This window comes from Vulpes lagopus, chromosome 14, assembly GCF_018345385.1.
Source record: "Vulpes lagopus strain Blue_001 chromosome 14, ASM1834538v1, whole genome shotgun sequence".
Classification (NCBI taxonomy): Eukaryota; Metazoa; Chordata; class Mammalia; order Carnivora; family Canidae; genus Vulpes; species Vulpes lagopus.
In genome coordinates, this window is record NC_054837.1 from 11,762,361 (window position 1) to 11,781,605 (window position 19,245).

The 19,245-nt window shown below is 39.7% G+C and overlaps 1 protein-coding gene across 2 annotated transcripts in view; it reads left to right on the top strand.

Annotated features, from left to right (window-relative positions):
- Nucleotides 1-7,085: 7,085 nt before the first annotated feature.
- The window catches only part of LOC121475226 (solute carrier family 5 member 4), a 46,667-nt gene continuing 34,507 nt past the window's right edge, over nt 7,086-19,245 (top strand). The window contains exons 1-6 of one of the 2 annotated variants that reach the window (XM_041728341.1): nt 7,086-7,220; nt 8,267-8,338; nt 9,498-9,602; nt 10,439-10,498; nt 11,877-11,981; nt 15,875-15,980. In XM_041728341.1, the coding sequence (XP_041584275.1) occupies nt 7,086-7,220; nt 8,267-8,338; nt 9,498-9,602; nt 10,439-10,498; nt 11,877-11,981; nt 15,875-15,980 (583 nt within the window). The remainder of the gene's footprint in view (nt 7,221-8,266; nt 8,339-9,497; nt 9,603-10,438; nt 10,499-11,876; nt 11,982-15,874; nt 15,981-19,245) is intronic. The other variant, XM_041728342.1, reaches the window with a different exon arrangement.

Genomic DNA, 19,245 nt, shown 5'->3' on the forward strand with positions numbered 1-19,245 from the left:
AAGAAAAGAAAAAAAGTCTCTAGAGTCAAAGGTCAGGACATATACAAAAGTCAGAAAAAGGAGAGAAGCTGGTTATTGAACGATCCTGTTGAAAGACCACTCGCAGTTGCAGAGTCGAACTATCTGAACATGTGAATCCAGCCACTCCGAGTGAAATAGAAAAAGAATCTGGAAAAAATATTCCTAGTTTAGGAATATAAATAATAGTGAAAGGGAATATAAGGGAAGGGAGAAGAAGTGTGTGGTAAATATCAGAAAGGGAGATAGAACATAAAGACTCCTAACTCTGGGAAATGAACTAGGGGTGGTGGAAGGGGAGGAGGGCGGGGGGTGGGGGTGAATGGGTGACGGGCACTGAGGGGGGCACTTGACGGGATGAGCACTGGGTGTTATACTGTATGTTGGCAAATTGAACACCAATAAAAAATAAATTTATTACAAAAATATTCCTAGTTTAAATCTTGTATTCCTTTTTTACCAATTTTAAATGTATGTGAATGTACACATATTTGAATTGCCATAAATACATTCACAATGATGTTTCCTATGTACGTTTACCAAATGTGTAGGTCCAGTCATTTTAACTCATATTATTTTTAATACTCCTGAATAATAGCTCTGCTATCACTTGGAACTCAGCCTTGTCTTCTCATGGGTCCAGTTCAAATGACACTCTGTGAGTGGGAACTCACACGCAGTGTGTGAGGTGAACGGAGCTCGATATTTGTGCCTCACTTCCCCACTGGCCTGAATCACTGTGTACGTTCTGAGGCTGCTGTCCCATACTGAGTAGTAATAATCAGCCTCATCACTGAGCTAGAGCTCTAGCCCAGTGATGGTCAGAGAAGCCATGCTTCTTGATCTGGAATAAGAGAATAAGCTTGAAATCTAATATTATACCATACTATGTCATTAAAATCATCAATCATCATTAAAATGATGCATTTGGGGATTAAAAAAAAGAAAATTATTTATCATAGAACCAAGCTGCTTGTTTTAGAACCAATAGCTTAGGAAAAACCTAGTAGGCTTACCAGGCTTCTGATTATTCAGGCTTCTACTGAATAATTCATAGGTTATCACCTATGACTCCACTGATGCCCTTCCTCAGGAGAACACAGTTGGGAAGTCACCAATAGTGACGAGTCTCACCCTCAGGCTTGGGGTTCATCCAGCTGGGAGCAACTAGGAGCAGACTATCCATGATTAGTGTCCCAGTACCCTCTGATAGTTCAAATCAAAACCATTCTCCTCAAAGACTTCATAGTCATGGGGCTTTCCTTGTTTAAACTGGGCACATATTTTACATGACTCCAGTGTACCAGGCACTATTGTAGGGTCTAATATTAGAACAATTAACAGCCACTTACTGTATAACTCTTTATATTTGGGTCTCCCAAAAGAGGTATAACTTGTTCTAGTTCTTGTTGGGTTTTTTAAGATTTATTTATTCATGACAGACAGAGAGAGAGAGAGAGAGAGAGGCAGAGACAGAGGTAGAGGGAGAAGCAGGTTTCTTGCAGGGAACCCGATGCAGGACTCGATCCCAGATCCTGGGATCATGCCCTGAGCTGAAGGCAGATGCTCAGCATCTGAGCCACCCAGGAGTCCCAGCTTGTTCTAGTTCTAAAGGGAGAGCAGAAAGAACATCATAAGAAACAGAAAAAGAAGGCATAAAACCTTTGTGGCGTTCAAAATCAGGGACATCCAGGAGGTGGCAGGAGTCTGCTGTGCATGCAACTGGTCAAGGTGATGAGGTGGGGAAAGGCTAAGCAGATAAAAGAACAAGATACATTTGTGATAGGGGCAAGAGGTGGCACAAAAGTGCTTTAAATGCCATCTTTGGGACTTAAGGCTTCATTCACTTGAAAGATATTGAAAATTTTAAACTTGGCAGTGACATGCTCAGGTTTCCATATTTGAAACCTTAAAAAATATAACAAACTAAAGAAATACAGAAAGAAGAGAATATGGCTGTGTGATAGTGTCCCTGGCATAGAAATCAAAAAGAGATGAGTCTGAAATGTGATTAGGAGTAGAATCTACCTGGCTGGTGAGCAGGTGGATCTGGTAGCTAAGAAAAAAGTTAATTAGGTTTGGGTGACTGTGTTCACCCAATGGTTCTAAACCAGGAGTTATTTTGTTACCCAGTGTACTGTTAACAACGACTGGAAACATTTTTTGGTTGTCATGCTTGGGGGTCGAGGGATGGGTTGCTTATGGCATCCAAAGGGTGGCAGCCAGGAGTGCTGTTAACATCCTACAATACGCAGGGCAACCCCATGATTAAAAATTATCCAACCCAAAAGTGTCAATAGTACTGAGGTTGGGAGATCATGACTGTTATGGGAAACATTTGGGAAGGAGTAAAAGTCAGTGATGAGTCTGGTTTTGTTTTGTTTTTTTAAGATTTTTTATCTATTGATTCATCAGAGATACATAAAGAGAGAGACATAGGCAGAGGGAGAAGTAGGCTTCCTGTGGGAAACCTGATGTGAACTCGATCCCAGGACCCCGGGATCATGACCTGAGCCAAAGGCAGACGCTCAACCACTGAGCCACCCAGGTGCCCAAGTCTGGTCTTGTATTTGCTGATTTATGGAACATGGTAGTAGTCAGTGGAAATATGAAAGTAAAACTCAAGGACAAATCAAGCCTGCAGGGACTCTATTTTCTCTTCCTCTGGGAAAGGTCTGAAAACAGCCCACCTCATAGGGTTATTAGCATTCATTCATTCACTAAGTGTTTAAGGAACCTCTAATATATATATGCCAGTGGTAGGACAGGTGACAGACAGAAGGCCACTGTGGCTATAGCAGGGAGATAAGGACCTAGGAGTTGGATGGAACCATCCCCAGAGACTAACCCAGACCCATGCATATGCAAAAACAGCTTTAAAACCAACTTTTCCAGATATCTGGATGGCTCAGCCATTGAGCATCTGCCTCGGGTTCAGGACATGATCCCAGGTTCAGGGATCAAGTCCCACATCAGGCTCCCTGCAGGGAGCGTGCTTCTCCCTCTACCTGTGTCTCTGCCTTTCTCTCTGTGTCTCTCATGAATAAATAAATAAAATCTTTTTTAAAAAGTCTTTTATTAAAGACTAATCTAATGAGGTGCCTCACTCCAAGGAATTCCACTGTAGTCAGCAAAATGGTGGACTAAGGTACTTCAAGCTTTCATTCTCCCACAGAAACATCAGAAAAGAAAAAAAGAAGCTGTGTGAAATAACTTTGTAGGACCTCTGGGAAGTAATCAAAGGTTAACAGCAATCAAGCAAATGCTTACAGATTTTCAAAATGGTAGAAGGGTTCACAAGGTGACATCAGCAAAATAGTGGAATTGGAGGTTCCTGGATAGTATGCTCCCTTATAAATAATAATCTGGTAACCATCCAAGGACAAAAGTGTCTTTGGGAGATATCGAATCCAAGTAGGGGATTGTGAAATTCTATAGAGTCCCAGACCAAAGAAGTGCATTTTTGAGGGAGCAAGCCCAGGACCAGGTGGCTGACTCATTGACCATGGTCTCATCTATAGATCCTGAAACAGATGCATAAAAAGTATTTTACAAAATTCAACATTCTTTCATGATAAAAAAAAATCTCAGCAAAACAGGTATAGGCCAAACACAATAAAGGCCATATTTGGGATCCCTGGGTGGCACAGTGGTTTAGCACCTGCCTTTGGCCTGGGGCATGATCCTGGAGTCCCGGAATCGAGTCCCACATAGAATCCCACCTTGGGCTCCCTGCATGGAGACTGCTTCTTTCTCCCTCTGCCTGTCGTCTCTGGCTCTCTCTCTCTCTCTCTCTCTCTCTCTCTCTCTCTGTGTGTGTGTGTGTGTGACTATCATAAATAAATAAAAATTTTTAAGAATTACATATCTTTAAAAAAAAGGCCATATTTGACAAAACTACAGCTAACTTCATGCTTCATAGTGAAAACCTAAAAGAGGGGATCCCTGGGTGGCTCAGCAGTTTAACGCCTGCCTTTGGCCTGGGGCATGATCCTGGAGTCCCAGAATCGAGTCCCACATCGAATCCCACCTTGGGCTCCCTGCATGGAGCCTGCTTCTTTCTCCCTCTGCCAGTCGCCTCTGCCTCTCTCTCTCTCTCTCTCTCTGTGTGTGTGTGTGTGTGTGTGTGTGTGTGTGTGTCATTAATAAATACAATCTTTAAAAAAAATAAAAAAAGAAAACCTAAAGGAGTTTCTTCTAAAATGAGGAGCAAGGCAATGGTGTGACTCTTGCTATTCCTATTCAAATAGGAGGCTCTAGCCAGAGCAATTAGGCAATGAAAATAAATGAAAAGCCTCCAAACTGGTAAGAAAGAAGTAAAGTTGCTATTGTTTGCTTATGATATAATCTTGCATATGGAAAATCCTAATGACACAACCAAAAAAAAAAAACTATTAGAACTAATAAGCTTCAGTAAACTTTCAGGACACAAAATAAATATACAAAAATCAGTTGCAGGAGTCAATCCCATTTACAATTGCACCCAAAAGCAATTGCACCCAAAAGCATAAGATACCTAGGAATAAACCTAACCAAAGAGGTAAAGGATCTATACCCTAAAAACTATAGAACACTTCTGAAAGAAATTGAGGAAGACACAAAGAGATGGAAAAATATTCCATGCTCATGGATTGGCAGAATTAATATTGTGAAAATGTCAATGTTACCCAGGGCAATTTACACGTTTAATGCAATCCCTACCAAAATACCATGGACTTTCTTCAGAGAGTTAGAACAAATTATTTTAAGATTTGTGTGGAATCAGAAAACACCCCGGATAACCAGGGGAATTTTAAAAAAGAAAACCATAGCTGGGGGCATCACAATGCCAGATTTCAGGTTGTCCTACAAAGCTGTGGTCATCAACACAGTGTGGTACTGGCACAAAAACAGACACATAGATCAATGGAACAGAATAGAGAACCCAGAAGTGGACCCTGAAATGTATGGTCAACTAATATTTGATAAAGCAGGAAAGACTATTGGGAGAAAGACAGTCTCTTCAATAAATGGTGTTGGGAAAATTGGACATCCACATGCAGAAGAATGAAACTGGACCACTCTCTTTCACCATACACAAAGATAAACTCAAAATGGATGAAAGATCTAAATGTGAGACCAGATTCCATCAAAATCATAGAGGAGAACACAGGCAACACCCTTTTTGAACTTGGCCACAGTAACTTCTTGCAAGATACATCCACAAAGGCAAAAGAAACAAAAGCAAAAATGAACTATTGGGACTTCATCAAGATAAGAAGCTTTTGCACAGCAAAGGATACAGTCAACAAAACTCAAAGACAACCTGCAGAATGGGAGAAGATATTTGCAAATGACATATCAGATAAAGGGCTAGTTTTCAAAATCTATAAAGAACTTCTTAAACTCAACACCAAAGAAACAAACAATCCAATCATGAAATGGGCAAAAGACATGAAGAGAAATCTCACAGAGGAAGACATGGACATGGCCAACATGCACATGAGAAAATGCTCTGCATCACTTGCCATCAGGGAAATACAAATCAAAACCACAATGAGATACCACCTCACACCAGTGAGAATGGGGAAAATTAACAAGGCAGGAAACCACAAATGTTGGAGAGGATGCGGAGAAAAGAGAACCCTCTTACACTGTTGGTGGGAATGTGAACTGGTGCAGCCACTCTGGAAAACTGTGTGGAGGTTCCTCAAAGAGTTAAAAATAGACCTGCCCTACGACCCAGCAGTTGCACTGTTGGGGATTTACCCCAAAGACTCAAGTGCAAAGAAACGCCAGGACACCTGCACCATGATGTTTCTAGCAGCAATGTCCACAATAGCCAAACTGTGAAAGGAGCCTCGGTGTCCATCGAAAGATGAATGGATAAAGAAGATGTGGTTTATGTATACAATGGAATATTACTCAGCCATTAGAAACGACAAATATCCACCATTTACTTCAACATGGATGGAACTGGAGGGTATTATGCTGAGTGAAGTAAGTCAATCGGAGAAGGACAAACAGTGTATGTTCCCACTCATTTGGGGAATATAAATAATAGTGAAAGGGAATATAAGGGAAGGGAGAAGAAATGTGTGGGAAATATCAGGAAGGGAGACAGAACATAAAGACTCCTAACTCTGGAAAAAGAACTAGGGGTGGTGGAAGGGGAGGAGGGCAGGGGGTGGGGAGGAATGGGTGATGGGCACTGAGGGGGACACTTGACGGGATGAGCACTGGGTGTTTTTCTGTATGTTGGTAAATTGAACACCAATAAAAATTAATTTATTAAAAAAATCAGTTGCATTTCTATACACTAACAATAAACTATCTGAAAAGGGAAATAAAGAAAATAATCCCATTTAGAATAGCATCAAAAAAATACTTAGACATACACTTAACACAGAAAGATCTGTGTACTGAAAACCATAGAACCGTGATGTGAGAATCTAAAGACAGAAATAAATGGGAAGATATCCCATATTCATGGATTGGAAGAATTACTGTTGTTAAAAGTCCATACTTTCCAAAGCCATCTATAGAATCAATGCAATCTCTATAAAAATTTCAATGATATTTTTTCATAGAAATAATCCTGCCAGAAGAGTCCTCAAATAGACAAAGCATTGTTAAGAAAGAACTTAGCAGGAGGCAATCACATCTCCTGATTTCAAACTAAATTACAAAGCTAGAAAATCAAAATAGTATGATACTGGCATAAAAACAGACACATAAACCAATGGAACAGAATCGAGAACTCAAAAATAAACTCATGCATATATGGTCAACTAATCTTTAACAAGGATTATGTTTTTTTATTTTTTAATTTAATTTTATTTATTTATTTTTTTACTTACTTACTTACTTACTTACTTATATATTTTTATTGGAGTTCTGTTTGCCAATGTATAGTATAACACCCAGTGCTCATCCCGTCAAATGCCCCCCTCAACAGCAGGTTTAAAGGTCCTCATATCCAGGAGCTGGCTCTGATATCATGCCCCACCTGCTCAAGGCTGATTATTAACCTAGAGTTAATATAAGGAAAGGGCCATCCCTGGGATAAGAAAGCACCACCTGCAACCATGGCTAGCACATTAAGCCCCAGCACCGTAACTGGGACCCTTGGTCCTTCTGAGATGTCGGACCGCATCCACAATGCTGCTGACATCTCTGTCATTGTCATCTATTTCATGGTGGTGATGGCTGTTGGGCTGTGGGTACGTAGAAGTCCAATGGGTGTTTGGGGTGGGCACCTGAAGGGAAGAGTGTGGTGTGACAATGTGATAAAGCTAAGAGAACATTAACAATTGTTAGATTTCATAATCCTTCTCTCAGAATCATTGTCTTGTGTGTGATATGAGTAATGTTTGCTCAGTTAATTTATTCTCCTACCAACAGCATCATTTGATCAGAGCCAGCAAGCAGCACCTCAGACTTATTCTCACCCTCACTGATATTTTCACTCATTTTCTCTCCTTTCCTCTTTATTCCCTTTCACTAATTTTTATATTCCCCAAATGAATGAGACCATATAATGTTTGTCTTTCTCCGATTGACTTATTTCACTCAGCATAATACCCTCCAGTTCCATCCACATTGAAGCAAATGGTGGGTATTTGTCATTTCTAATGGCTGAGGAATATTCCATTGTATACATAAACCACATCTTCTTTATCCATTCATCTTTCGATGGACACCGTGGCTCCTTCCACAATTTGGTTATTGTGGACATTGCTGCTAGAAACATCGGGGTGCAGGTGTTCCAGCAGTGGCATCTGTATCTTTGGGGTAAATACCTCAGACTTATTCTGTTCAGCATCTCCAACTCCTGGCATAATGAATAAAGATGTTACTTTTATTATCTCATTTCTTTTATTTTCCTTTGTTATTTTGCTCACTTTCTGAGTCAGTTGGATGCTTAATTAATTTACATTCATTCTTTATTTTTAGTGTTAAGCATAAAGCTGTAAATTTACTTCCAAGCACAACTTTAGTGATACCCCACATTATTTTCATAAATGAAAATAAACAGAACAATTAGGACAGAAGTTGAGGAATAAGATTTCTCAAAATCCCTTCATTTCTACAAAACTATGATTTTGAGATCCTTTTAAATTTGATGCTATATCACAGTTTCTAGGAAAATATTTCTCTTTAGGCGTGCTGAAAGAGTGACCACTATCAACACTCCAGCCAGAGCATCTGTAGCATCCTGGTTGAACCTGCAGTGGTTTGGCCCTCACATGTCCTCCTTTCTGCTTAGGCAATGCTGAAGACCAACCGGGGCACCATTGGAGGTTTCTTCTTGGCTGGTCGAGATGTAGCCTGGTGGCCGGTGAGTGAGTCCTTTCTCAGAGATCAATTTCCTGTGTACATATTTAAGAGTGAGTAAAGAAAACATTGGGAATGCTGATAGTTTCTGATGTGCATGGGTTGTCCACTTGCTGGTGTCTCTTCCTGAATCCCTGACCCCAAAGCTCTGCCCTGTCATTCCAGTAAACGAGAGCGTGTCACCCATTATGAGAGCAAGAAGTGACCTGGCCAGAGTCGTTAAAGCAGACCAACCAAGCTTGAAATTGATATTTATTGGAATGTCCAATCAGATATTTCCTTCTTAAGAAGTTCCTATTCATCCTTCCAGTCATAAGGACTTTCTTCCCACCCACCTCCTCTTCCATCACATTGTCTACTGTTCTTGAGTCTCAAAGATGAAGAGAAATCTCTTGAGTAATCAGGGGCAAGCACTAGTCCTGACAAAATAGAATTGGGGTGTGGAACTGCTGCAATGCCCATTCTTCCATTCCCATCTTTTCAGCCCTCAGTAAAATCACCTTTTCTATTCAGACATTTTAGGCCAGAGAGTGAATAGAAGCTCATTTATGGCTATGGGATTGGTTGAGCCTTGAATGTTTCATAAAAACAATCTTAAGAAGGCAATGTCGATGGGACACTCCAATAAAAATCCACTCTGGCCAGGTCACTTCCCAGTCTCCACTTTCATTCATATTATATAATTAGCAGATCCATGAAGGAAGAATATACTGAGCACCCACAGTATACCCAACCCTCTGTTGATACCATATGGATTCAAAGAAGATGCACCCTCTGGTGCAATGGGGCTCTTGCCAAGGTGGTCAGAGATAAAAACCCGGCAAGGAAGAGATCTGGTGTTGTAACACAGCCCTCATGAACATGTAAAACCAACAAGAGTGGCTGTGTTCCAATAAAACTATTTGTGAATATTGAAACTTGAATTTCATATAATTTCACATTTCACAAAATATTAGTCTTCCTTAGGGTTTTTTTAGCCATTCAAAAATATAAAAAACATTTTTTACTTATCAACCATACAAAAACTGGGGACTGGCTAGATTCAGCCCACAGGACTCTTGCCCTAAGGAGGTGTGATGGAAACATCTCAACATTTACCTGCTTTCAAGAAATCTGATATAGGTCTTTTAACTCTGATCCTAGTCTGGTTTTTTGGATTCCAGATGGGCGCCTCTCTCTTTGCCAGTAACATCGGCAGCGGCCACTTTGTGGGGCTGGCAGGGACAGGAGCGGCCTCAGGAATTGCCACTGCAGCCTTTGAATGGAACGTAAGTAACATCATAGGCTTTTTCCTTTAAATCCAAACTCTGTCCGTGTATATATCCCTCCTTTGTTGAAGATTTTGCCCCTAGCTTTGCCTTAGCAGTATCAGGGACTCCAGAATGGACCCAGTCTCCACACATGCTCTATAGCCCGAGTTTTGCTTTGATAGCACCATAAACTCCAGGATGGAGCCAGCTTCCAGAGAAACGAACAACATGCCCTTATGGCCCCATTGGGTGTGGTTATCAGGCTATCAAGAGTGTGGCTCTTTTAACGTGTAACCTTGGACTTCCTTAATCTCTGTGAGGCTCGGGTTCCCCTTGCATAAAACAGGAGTAACTGCTTATCATATCTGCCTTACCTGGTTGTTGTGAGGGCAGCATGAGTGATATATGTGAAGATTCTTTGTAAATAGTAATGTTAATGCAAGATTATACCATTAACATTATTATATGTGGCAAGACTTGGAGGACAGTGGAATATCCTTCTATCATCAAGTTGTTTTCTCATTGCTTTGTTACTCAGTATATAATTCCTCCCATTCGAGGATTATTCCTTTTAGCAAAGAATGTATGATCTTCTGGGAGTCCAGCTGGGCCCAGATCTCTCATCTTCTGTCCATTTTACTTCACACATCTTTTGTACCACTTTAAGCCCCAGGAAAGTGTGGTATCTGAATCATGGAACAGAGGAAAGGAATCCACAGCTGTCTTGAACTCATAATTGGTTGAGTGGGACAAGATCCATGCAAACTTACTCATTTTCAGACTTCGAGATAATGAAGTGATACAAGCCAAGTCTCTTGAACTACATATTCTTTTCTGGGTTTTTTTTTTTGCAGGCTCTACTGCTATTGCTGGTTCTAGGATGGGTCTTTGTCCCCATATACATCAAGGCAGATGTGAGTATCTATAGGTGTTCTCTTGCATCAGTCAGGCATTCATTTAATCATTCTTTCTGCTCAATCATGAAACCATGTTATTATCACTTGCCCCAGGATTTCTGGGCTTACACTTACTACCTGAATCCACTAAATGCTATCACACGCTCCTGAAAATGGCTGCAATCAGCTGTCCTCTTGATCACTTATTGTGAAGGTTCCCATTTTCCCACATCCTCACCAACACATGGTATTTTTCTTCATTCTAATTTTTGCCATTCTGAGATTTTTAGTTTATTTTTTAAATTAAGGGAAGGATATACCACAGTTACACCAACTCCCCTTCAACCCTTGTGTTGTCAACCACGTCTGTGCTTCTCTGAACCTAGCTCCCACATTTTTTTCTTCTGATGCTGGTACTCAGACCATGATGTGCTATATCCTGGAAAAATTCCTGGGATGAGGGTGCTCAGCAGACAAGCCTCCTGGCTCATACCTCTGTAGGCCACCATTTATTCTTTCTTTGCTCATCTTGGGTCCTTTCTAATACCAGGCCTGAACAATTTCTGTTGAAGGATGCTCTCCTTCATGAGTTCTGGACCAATGGACCAATGCCAGAGAACTCACGCATGTATTTTTTAATGTAGTGTGCAACGCTTGAGGGAGTTTCACACAATTTCTGAGCCACCAAGAGCTCCTTTTTTTGCTTTTGATATTATATAAGTATGTATTCTTTTGCATTGGGGGAGATTAAATCATGAGCTTAATCTGCTATGAAGAAACTGGAAAGCTGCACCTTTTATACTACCTACACATCACATAATTAATCTCATATTTCAGTAATGATAATCTCAGACTTTTCTCTAAGTAGGGATTTAATATAATTCCCTTCTTCCCAGTAAAGATAATCACATAAGTATATACCCAAGTATATATTAACAGTTTATTTAATTATCAATTTATCATGTAACCATTAATTGTGGTTCATTAATTATAAATAATATCACTTTTACTAGACAGCAACAATATTGGTGAAAACAATAAAAATTACTTATTGAGAATCTGCCATACATTTGGTGTTGTTGTGGGTATTTTACATGTACTTTCATATTAAACTTCCACTTTACAGATGAGAAAATGGAGGGTCAGAGAGATTGTCAATTGCCAAAGGTCACACTTCTAGTAAATGCCTGATCTGGATTCTAAGATCATCTGATTCCAATGCCTATGTTTGGAGTAAAGCCTGCTCTCTCAAGGGAGTGTGCTTTTCTCACCTCTGTATTCCCAAGGTACCACACACAGTTACACACGTGCGGGTGCACAAGTGCTTACTAAGTGTTGAATAATCTGAATGTGCTGTGCTCTGAAGGTGAATCCCTGCTGATGTCTATTTCTGCAGGTGATGACAATGCCAGAATATCTGAGGAAGAGGTTTGGTGGGAAGAGACTCCAGATCTACCTCTCTGTCCTCTCCCTCTTCATCTGTGTGGCTTTGAGAATCTCAGTGAGTTCAGTGATTCTGGCATTTTCAATTCTTGAGATTACTTTGGTGGGACTAGAATGCTAGAATCAGAGAAATTGGTGTATAAACTATTGATGGCCTTTATGTGTCTGGCTATATGGATGTCCTAACCTACCTAGGATCTTACTACCAATTTTTTATGAAAAAAGAAAAGGAGCTTTAGAAATCCTGCATTCATAGAGTAAAATAATTACAAGTCATGAGAGGTTCCAGAGCGTAAACCTACCTATTCATTAAGGATATGGGGAAAAAATGGAGGTACAGGAGGAACAAAATGTTTCATTCAAAAAACACCTATTTAGTAGTAGAAAAGAGGAGGATTTTCTGGTCCCCTGCTTTCTACTGCAAAATAACCTCCTTATTCTCTTTGTCAGAACCAATCTAGGGGGTTTATATTTTCATTTTCAACTTATCTGGCACATGAACCAAATGGAAAATTCTTTATATCATTAAACTAACTTCTTAAATTTATTCTATTTTATCTAAGACTGCTCTTATAATACAGATGGCACAAATAAGTGTTAGAAGAATTCTAAAGTTTTTGGAAAGTTCCTTGGAAGATAATCACTGAAGAGAAAAGAAAGGAATTTGAAGGTTCAACAACACATGTAGAAAACAAAGAGAGTAACATTTTCTCTTCATGTTTGGTGACTAATGAAATAATTTCCTCCAAGTTTATGGTTTAGGAAGTTCATGAGAGAAGAATCTGATCCTCATATTTGCTCTTCTGTTGAGTCCTTGTTCTAAGTAAACCAGCTGCTCAGATTAGATGGCATGAGCTTCCTAATGCAGTGTGAGCATTTTCCATCACCCACTGTATATTGCTACCTGTGCTAGAGATAATAAAGATTCCTGTGCTCTAGGGGTTCACTATATGGTTAAAGATATAAAAACTATACACATGAAATCACTAGCACTTTACGACAATATATGAAAATATATTAAGATGTGAGCTGAAATAGATGTGTGGACAAGTAGAAGAGACATACTACAGACACTTATGAAAAGGGGTGGTCCCAGGAGAGTAGAATTGGACATCATTCTCATGGGGAGGGGGGAAGATGCACAGTGCTTAAATAAGTCCTCAGGATGGGAAATTTAGGAAAGGCCCAAAGAAGCAGAGGAGCCTATATGTTCTACAAGTGACTGAATTTCAGTGATCTCCCACTTCTCCTCTGGCTCTGACATCTACATTTTGTAGTCCTAAAGAACATGAACATGACAAGGTGCTGGAGCAAAATAACAGTGACCACAGGACCTTGAGGGATGCAGTGTCCAGAAGTGGAAGATTCCCAATGGGAGGAGGGCATGGATTCTTATGGAGCTGGATGGGGGAGCAGGAAAGCCCAAGAGCATGGATATAACTATGCAAGGTCTGTGGTTGGCTGGAAAGACACAGTGGCAGGAGTTCATTCTTACCTACGAGGTTATCTTTAAAGTGATATTAATAGTGATTAATCTTACACACGACCTTTTGTATATTACTACACTCTGATAACAGAGTCTGCTATAGTTTTTCATTAAACAGATCATTAAGAGGAGTTAACAAAGGGTTAGCTTTCAGTGTCCCCTGTCCCAAATTTGAAAGAGATCATCTTACTCACTGGTTTCTAATCTCCAATAATACTTCCAATTATACCAACATTATATTGAGAAACATTGCAGACATGATGCAACTTAACCTCTAAATATTTCAGTCTGTATGCTTTAAACATACTGATGTTCTTTTAGAAAACCAACTGCAAATTTTATTTTTTTAAATATTTTATTTATTTATTCATGAGAGAGAGAGAGAGAGAGGCAGAGACACAGGCAGAGGGAGAAGCAGGCTCCATGCAGGGAGCCCGACGTGGGATTCGATCCCAGGTCTCCAGGATCTCGCCCTGGGCTGAAGGTGGCTAAGCCACCGGGGCTGCCCAACTGCAAATTTAAGTCAGAACTTAATCTCAATACAAAACAATACGTAACCTACAGGATTTATTCAGATATGACAATTATCCTAATAATATCTTTTAATAGCAAAAGAAATCCCTGGATCATGAGATGCTTTTTTCATGAGAAATACTTTATAATCATTGTAAATTTAATTAATCCCATTGAATCATCCATACTAAAATGGCAAGTTTTATGTTATTTATCTTACCACAGTGAAAAAAAATCATTGGTAATAGAGGCTTATATGTAATTTCAAAACTATTAATTTAATGGCTTAATTTCACTATATAAGAGAAATGAAAATCAAGAAATTCATAATATGATAATGTGTGTTTTAATATGTAAATGATTCAGCATGAATGTACAAGTGGTTAATGCTGTGGTTAAACAACTCCCCTTGCTATGTAAATCAGGATGAATGTAACAGCTATAAATGCAGACAGATGCAGGTATGTTTTATGGCAACTCAAATATAATAAGTGGCATCACTAGGAGATAGCTTTTCAGAAATGGTAAATAAATTTTTTGCAAATATCCAATTTTGTAAAAAATTTAATCTTGCCTCAATTTACACAGCAGTTGAATTCCTTGAAAACTCACTGATAAAGCAGCAGAAAGCAGTTTGTGTTCATAACTCAGAGTCAGGTTCTAGGCTCAGACAATTAATAATAGGCTTTCCACCCACTGATATGTCAGGTTTTATTTCAAATATTAGGGGGGGAAAGTTAATCATATGTGGGCACCTCTTCCAAATTCAAGTTCTACAAAGAAACCTACCTTTAATTCCTCCAATTCTGAATCCTGACATCTTATCCTATCCCTCAGTCCGCTCATGCTTTCCTTTTTCTTCAATTCCATGATCCATCCCATGATCCATCCTTATAATCACTCTTCTGCACATAGCCTCAATTTCTTTGTATATCTTTTCTTACATTGAACTCCCCAAGAAAAACTCCAAACTAGCTTCCCACTTACTCTGTGCATGCACCCAAGGATTTTTACTTGTGTGCTTCTAGCCAACATGCTTATGTGATGTGTCTAGCCTTTGGCTTGGTTTTGGGTTTTTGATATGGAACCTGAGAGGGTCAGAGTTGAAGGGGCAGATCCAAGTGGGGCCAGCACAAGTTTGTGTTGAAAAAAGATCCAGAAAGCTGGGAAGGATGCTGTGAAGGCACACACATCCAGGGAGTGCAGGGTGCACATGATCTCTGCAGTACACTCTGCTGGCCTCTAAACCTCAACCAATAATCCTTTTATCTGTGTTACATTAGGATTTTTCTCTGGTCCTCTCAATAACTATTCTAAATGATTCACAACTTTTTTTAGCCACTAGACCTCTGCCTCTTATCAGAAAGCCTCATCTCCCACTTTATCTAAAAAATGTAAGCGTGAACCACTCATCTCCCACTTAAACGATCTACATTTGCCTCTTTCTTTCCTCCTTTTCACCAGTCTGAAGATGAAGAGTCTTCTTTTTGTCAAAGGCCAACCTCCCAACCTGTGCCTATCTTCATCCTATCTCTTCTCGATGTTTCTGAAATTTCCTTCGTAATTACCCCTCTATCATATTTTCTTCTTATTTTCTACTACCTCAAATGTGCTCAAGCATCCTCCTCCTTAACAAAAACCATGCTTTACTGTGGCTCTTATATTTACTACTCTAGTTGTTATCATTGTTTTTCTGCATACAATCATGAGAGAGTATTCTAAGCAAGCTATAGTGTAGACATTTCTTACTTTCTGTTCACTTACTCATTGTTCCTCTGTATGGTCAGTCCAATAATCAATCCTCTGAGGATAAGCTCTGGCTTCCAAGGAGTTCATAAATGGATTGCAGAAATGCCATGTTTATATACAGCAAATATTAGTGGAAAGTCATTGGTGAAGAGCTAAGTGATGCAGAGCATGTTTCTTTCCCATCCTGTCTGTTCCCTTTTTAGTCAGATATATTTTCTGGAGCCATATTCATCAAACTGGCCTTGGGATTGGATCTTTACCTGGCGATCTTCATCCTCTTGGCTATCACTGCTATTTACACAATCACTGGTGAGTTTGTTGCCTGTTTAGCTTAATCATGGTATCTTCTGCTGATCTCATACCAAACAGCAATTAGCAACTTCAGTATTAGCCTTGTCACCACCTGGCTTGTGGTTACCCTTTTATTCTCAATATGACAGTCAAGCACAGGCCCAGAAACATAACAAGAGCCAAGCAAACAGAATCCTCTGTATTATAGGGTGACAGAGTTACTGTCACCCTATAATATTAAGACCCATCTATATGCTGCTTGGAAGAGACTGATTTCAGACTTAAAGATACTTGCAGATTAAAAGTCAGGGGATGAAGAAACATTTGCCACGCATGTGATGTCAAGAGAAAGCCAGGGTAGCAATACTTATATTGAACAAAATAAAATTTAAAACAGAGTTTAAAAAGAAACAACAAAAAAGTATTCCACATAATGATAAAGGGCAAAATCCAAAAAAATATAACAATTATAAATATTTAGGCACCCAACATGGGAGCACACAAACACCTAAAATAGTTACTAACAGACATAAAGAAACTAACTAATCAATTGTAATACAACAAGAGGGGACATTAACACCCGAATTACATTGATGGACAGGTCATCCAAAGGAAAAACAAGAAAACTGGCTTTTTTGTATATTTTTTACTGGAGTTCGATTTGCCAACATATACCATAACACCAAGTGCTCATCTCGTCAAGTGCCCCCCCTCAGTGCCCATCACCCAGTCACCCCAACTCCCCAACCACCTCTTCTTCCACTACCCCTTGTTCATTTCCCACAGTTAGGTGTCTCTCATGTTTTGTCACCCTCACGATTATTTCCCACTCATTTTCTCTCCTTTCCCCTTTATTCCCTTTCACTATTTCTTTCTTTATTTTTTTTTATTTATTTTTCATTGGTGTTCAATTTGCCAACATATAGAATAACACCCAGTGCTCATCCCATCAAGTGCCCCCACAGTGCCCATCACCCAGTCACTCCCAACCCCCGCCCACCTCCCTTTCCACCATCCCTTGTTCGTTTCCCAGAGTTAGGAGTCTCTCATGTTCTGTCTCCCTCTCTGATATTTCCCACGAATTCTTTCTCCTTTCCCCTTTATTCCCTGCCTTTAGCCCAGGGCACGATCCTGGAGACCCGGGATCAAATCCCATGTCGGGCTCCCAGTGCATGGAGCCTGCTTCTCCCTCTATGTCTCTGCCTCTGTGTGTGTGTGTGTGTGTGTGTGTGTGTGACTATCATAAATAAATAAAAATTTGAAAAAAAGGAATGGATGCTGTATTTTGTCAAATGCTTTCTCGGCATCTATCATGCAAGGATCATGTGGTTCTTGTTTTTTCTCTTGTTGATATGTCCTATCACATTGATTGCTTTACAAGGAATGAACCAGGCTTGCATCGCAGGGATAAAACCCATTTGGTCATGCTGAATAACCTTCTGTTTTTTGTTAATAACCTTTTTAATGTACTGTTGGATCCGATTGGTAGTACCTTATTGAGAATTTTTGCATCTGTGTTCATAAGGGATATTGGTCTATAAATCTCCTTTTTGGTGGGGTCTTTGTGTGGTTTTGGAATTAAGGTGATGCTGGCCTCATAGAATGAGTTTGGAAGTACTCCATCTCTTTTTATCTTTCCGAACAGCTTTAGTAGAATAGCTATGGTTTCTTCTTTAAACGTTTGATAGAATTCCTGGGAAGTCATCGGGCCCTGGACTTTTGTGTCTTGGGAGGTTTTTGATGACTGCTTCAATTTCCTCCCTGATTATTGGCCTGCTCAGGTTTTCTATTTCTTCCTATTTCAGTTTTGGTAGTTTGTGGTTTTCCAGAAATGCATCCATTCCCTCTAGATTGTCTAATTTATTGGTGTATAGCTACTCATAATAAGTTTTTAAGATCATTTGTGTTTCCTTGGTTTTGGTGGTGATCTCCCCTTTCTCATTCATGATTTTATTAATCTGAGTCTTTTCTCTCTTCTTTTTAATAAGGCTGGCTAATGGTTTATCTATCTTATTAATTCTTTCAAAGAACCAGCTCCTGGTTCTGTTGATCTGTTCCACAGTTTTTCTGGTCTCTATTTCATTGAGTTCTGCTCGAATCTTTATTAACTCTCTTCTTCTGCTGGGTGTAGGATCTATCTGCTGTTTCTTCTCCAGATCCTTTAGGTGCAAGTAAGCTTTTGTAGTTGAGTTCTTTCCAGTTTTTGGATGGATGCTTGTATTGCGATGTATTTCCCCCTCAGGACTGCTTTTGCTGTTTCCCAAAGATTTTGAATGGTGTATCTTCATTCTCATTAGTTTCCATGAATCTTTTTAATTCTTCTCTAATTTCCCGGTTGACCCTTTCATCTTTTAGCAGGATGGTCCTTAACCTCCACGTGCTTGAAATCCTTCTAAACTTCTTCTTGTGATTTAGTTCTAATTTCAAGTCTTTATAGTCTGAAAATATGCAGGGGATGATCCCAATCTCTTGGTATCAGTTAAGACCTGATTTGTGACCCAGTAGTGGTTTATTCTGGAGAAAGTTCCATGTGCACTTGAGAAGAATGTGTATTCAGTTGAGTTTGGATGTAAAGTTCTGTAGATATCTGTGAAATCCATCTGGTCCAGTGTATCATTTAAAGCTCTTGTTTTCTGGAGATGTTGTACTTGGAAGATCTATCAATAGTAGAAAGCGCTACATTCAAGTCACCAAGTTTAAGTATATTATTATCTAAGTATGTTTTAACTTTGGTTATTAATTGATTGATATACTTGGCAGCTCCCACATTCAGGGCATTAATATTGATGATTGTTAGGTCCTCTTGTTGGATAGATCCTTTAAGTATGATATAGTGTCCCTCTTCATCTCTTACTAGTCTTTGGTATAAACTTATTTTTCTTTTTTTTTAATTTTTTAAATTTATTTTTGATAGTCACACAGAGAGAGAGAGAGAGAGAGGCAGAGACACAGGCAGAGGAAGAAGCAGGCTCCATGCACCGGGAGCCTGACATGGGATCCGATCCCAGGTCTCCAGGATCGCGCCCTGGGCCAAAGGCAGGCGCCAAACCACTGCGCCACCCAGGGATCCCTAAACTTATTTTTCTGATATGAGTATGGCTACCCTGCTTACTTTTGAGGACCATTTGAATGGTAAATGGTTCTCCAACCTTTCATTTTCAGGCTGTAGGTGTCCTTAGGTCTCAAATGAGTCTCTTGTAGACAGCAAATAGATGGGTCTTGCTTTTTTATCTGGTCTGAAACCATGCTCCTTTTGATGGGATTAAGCTCATTCACATTCAGA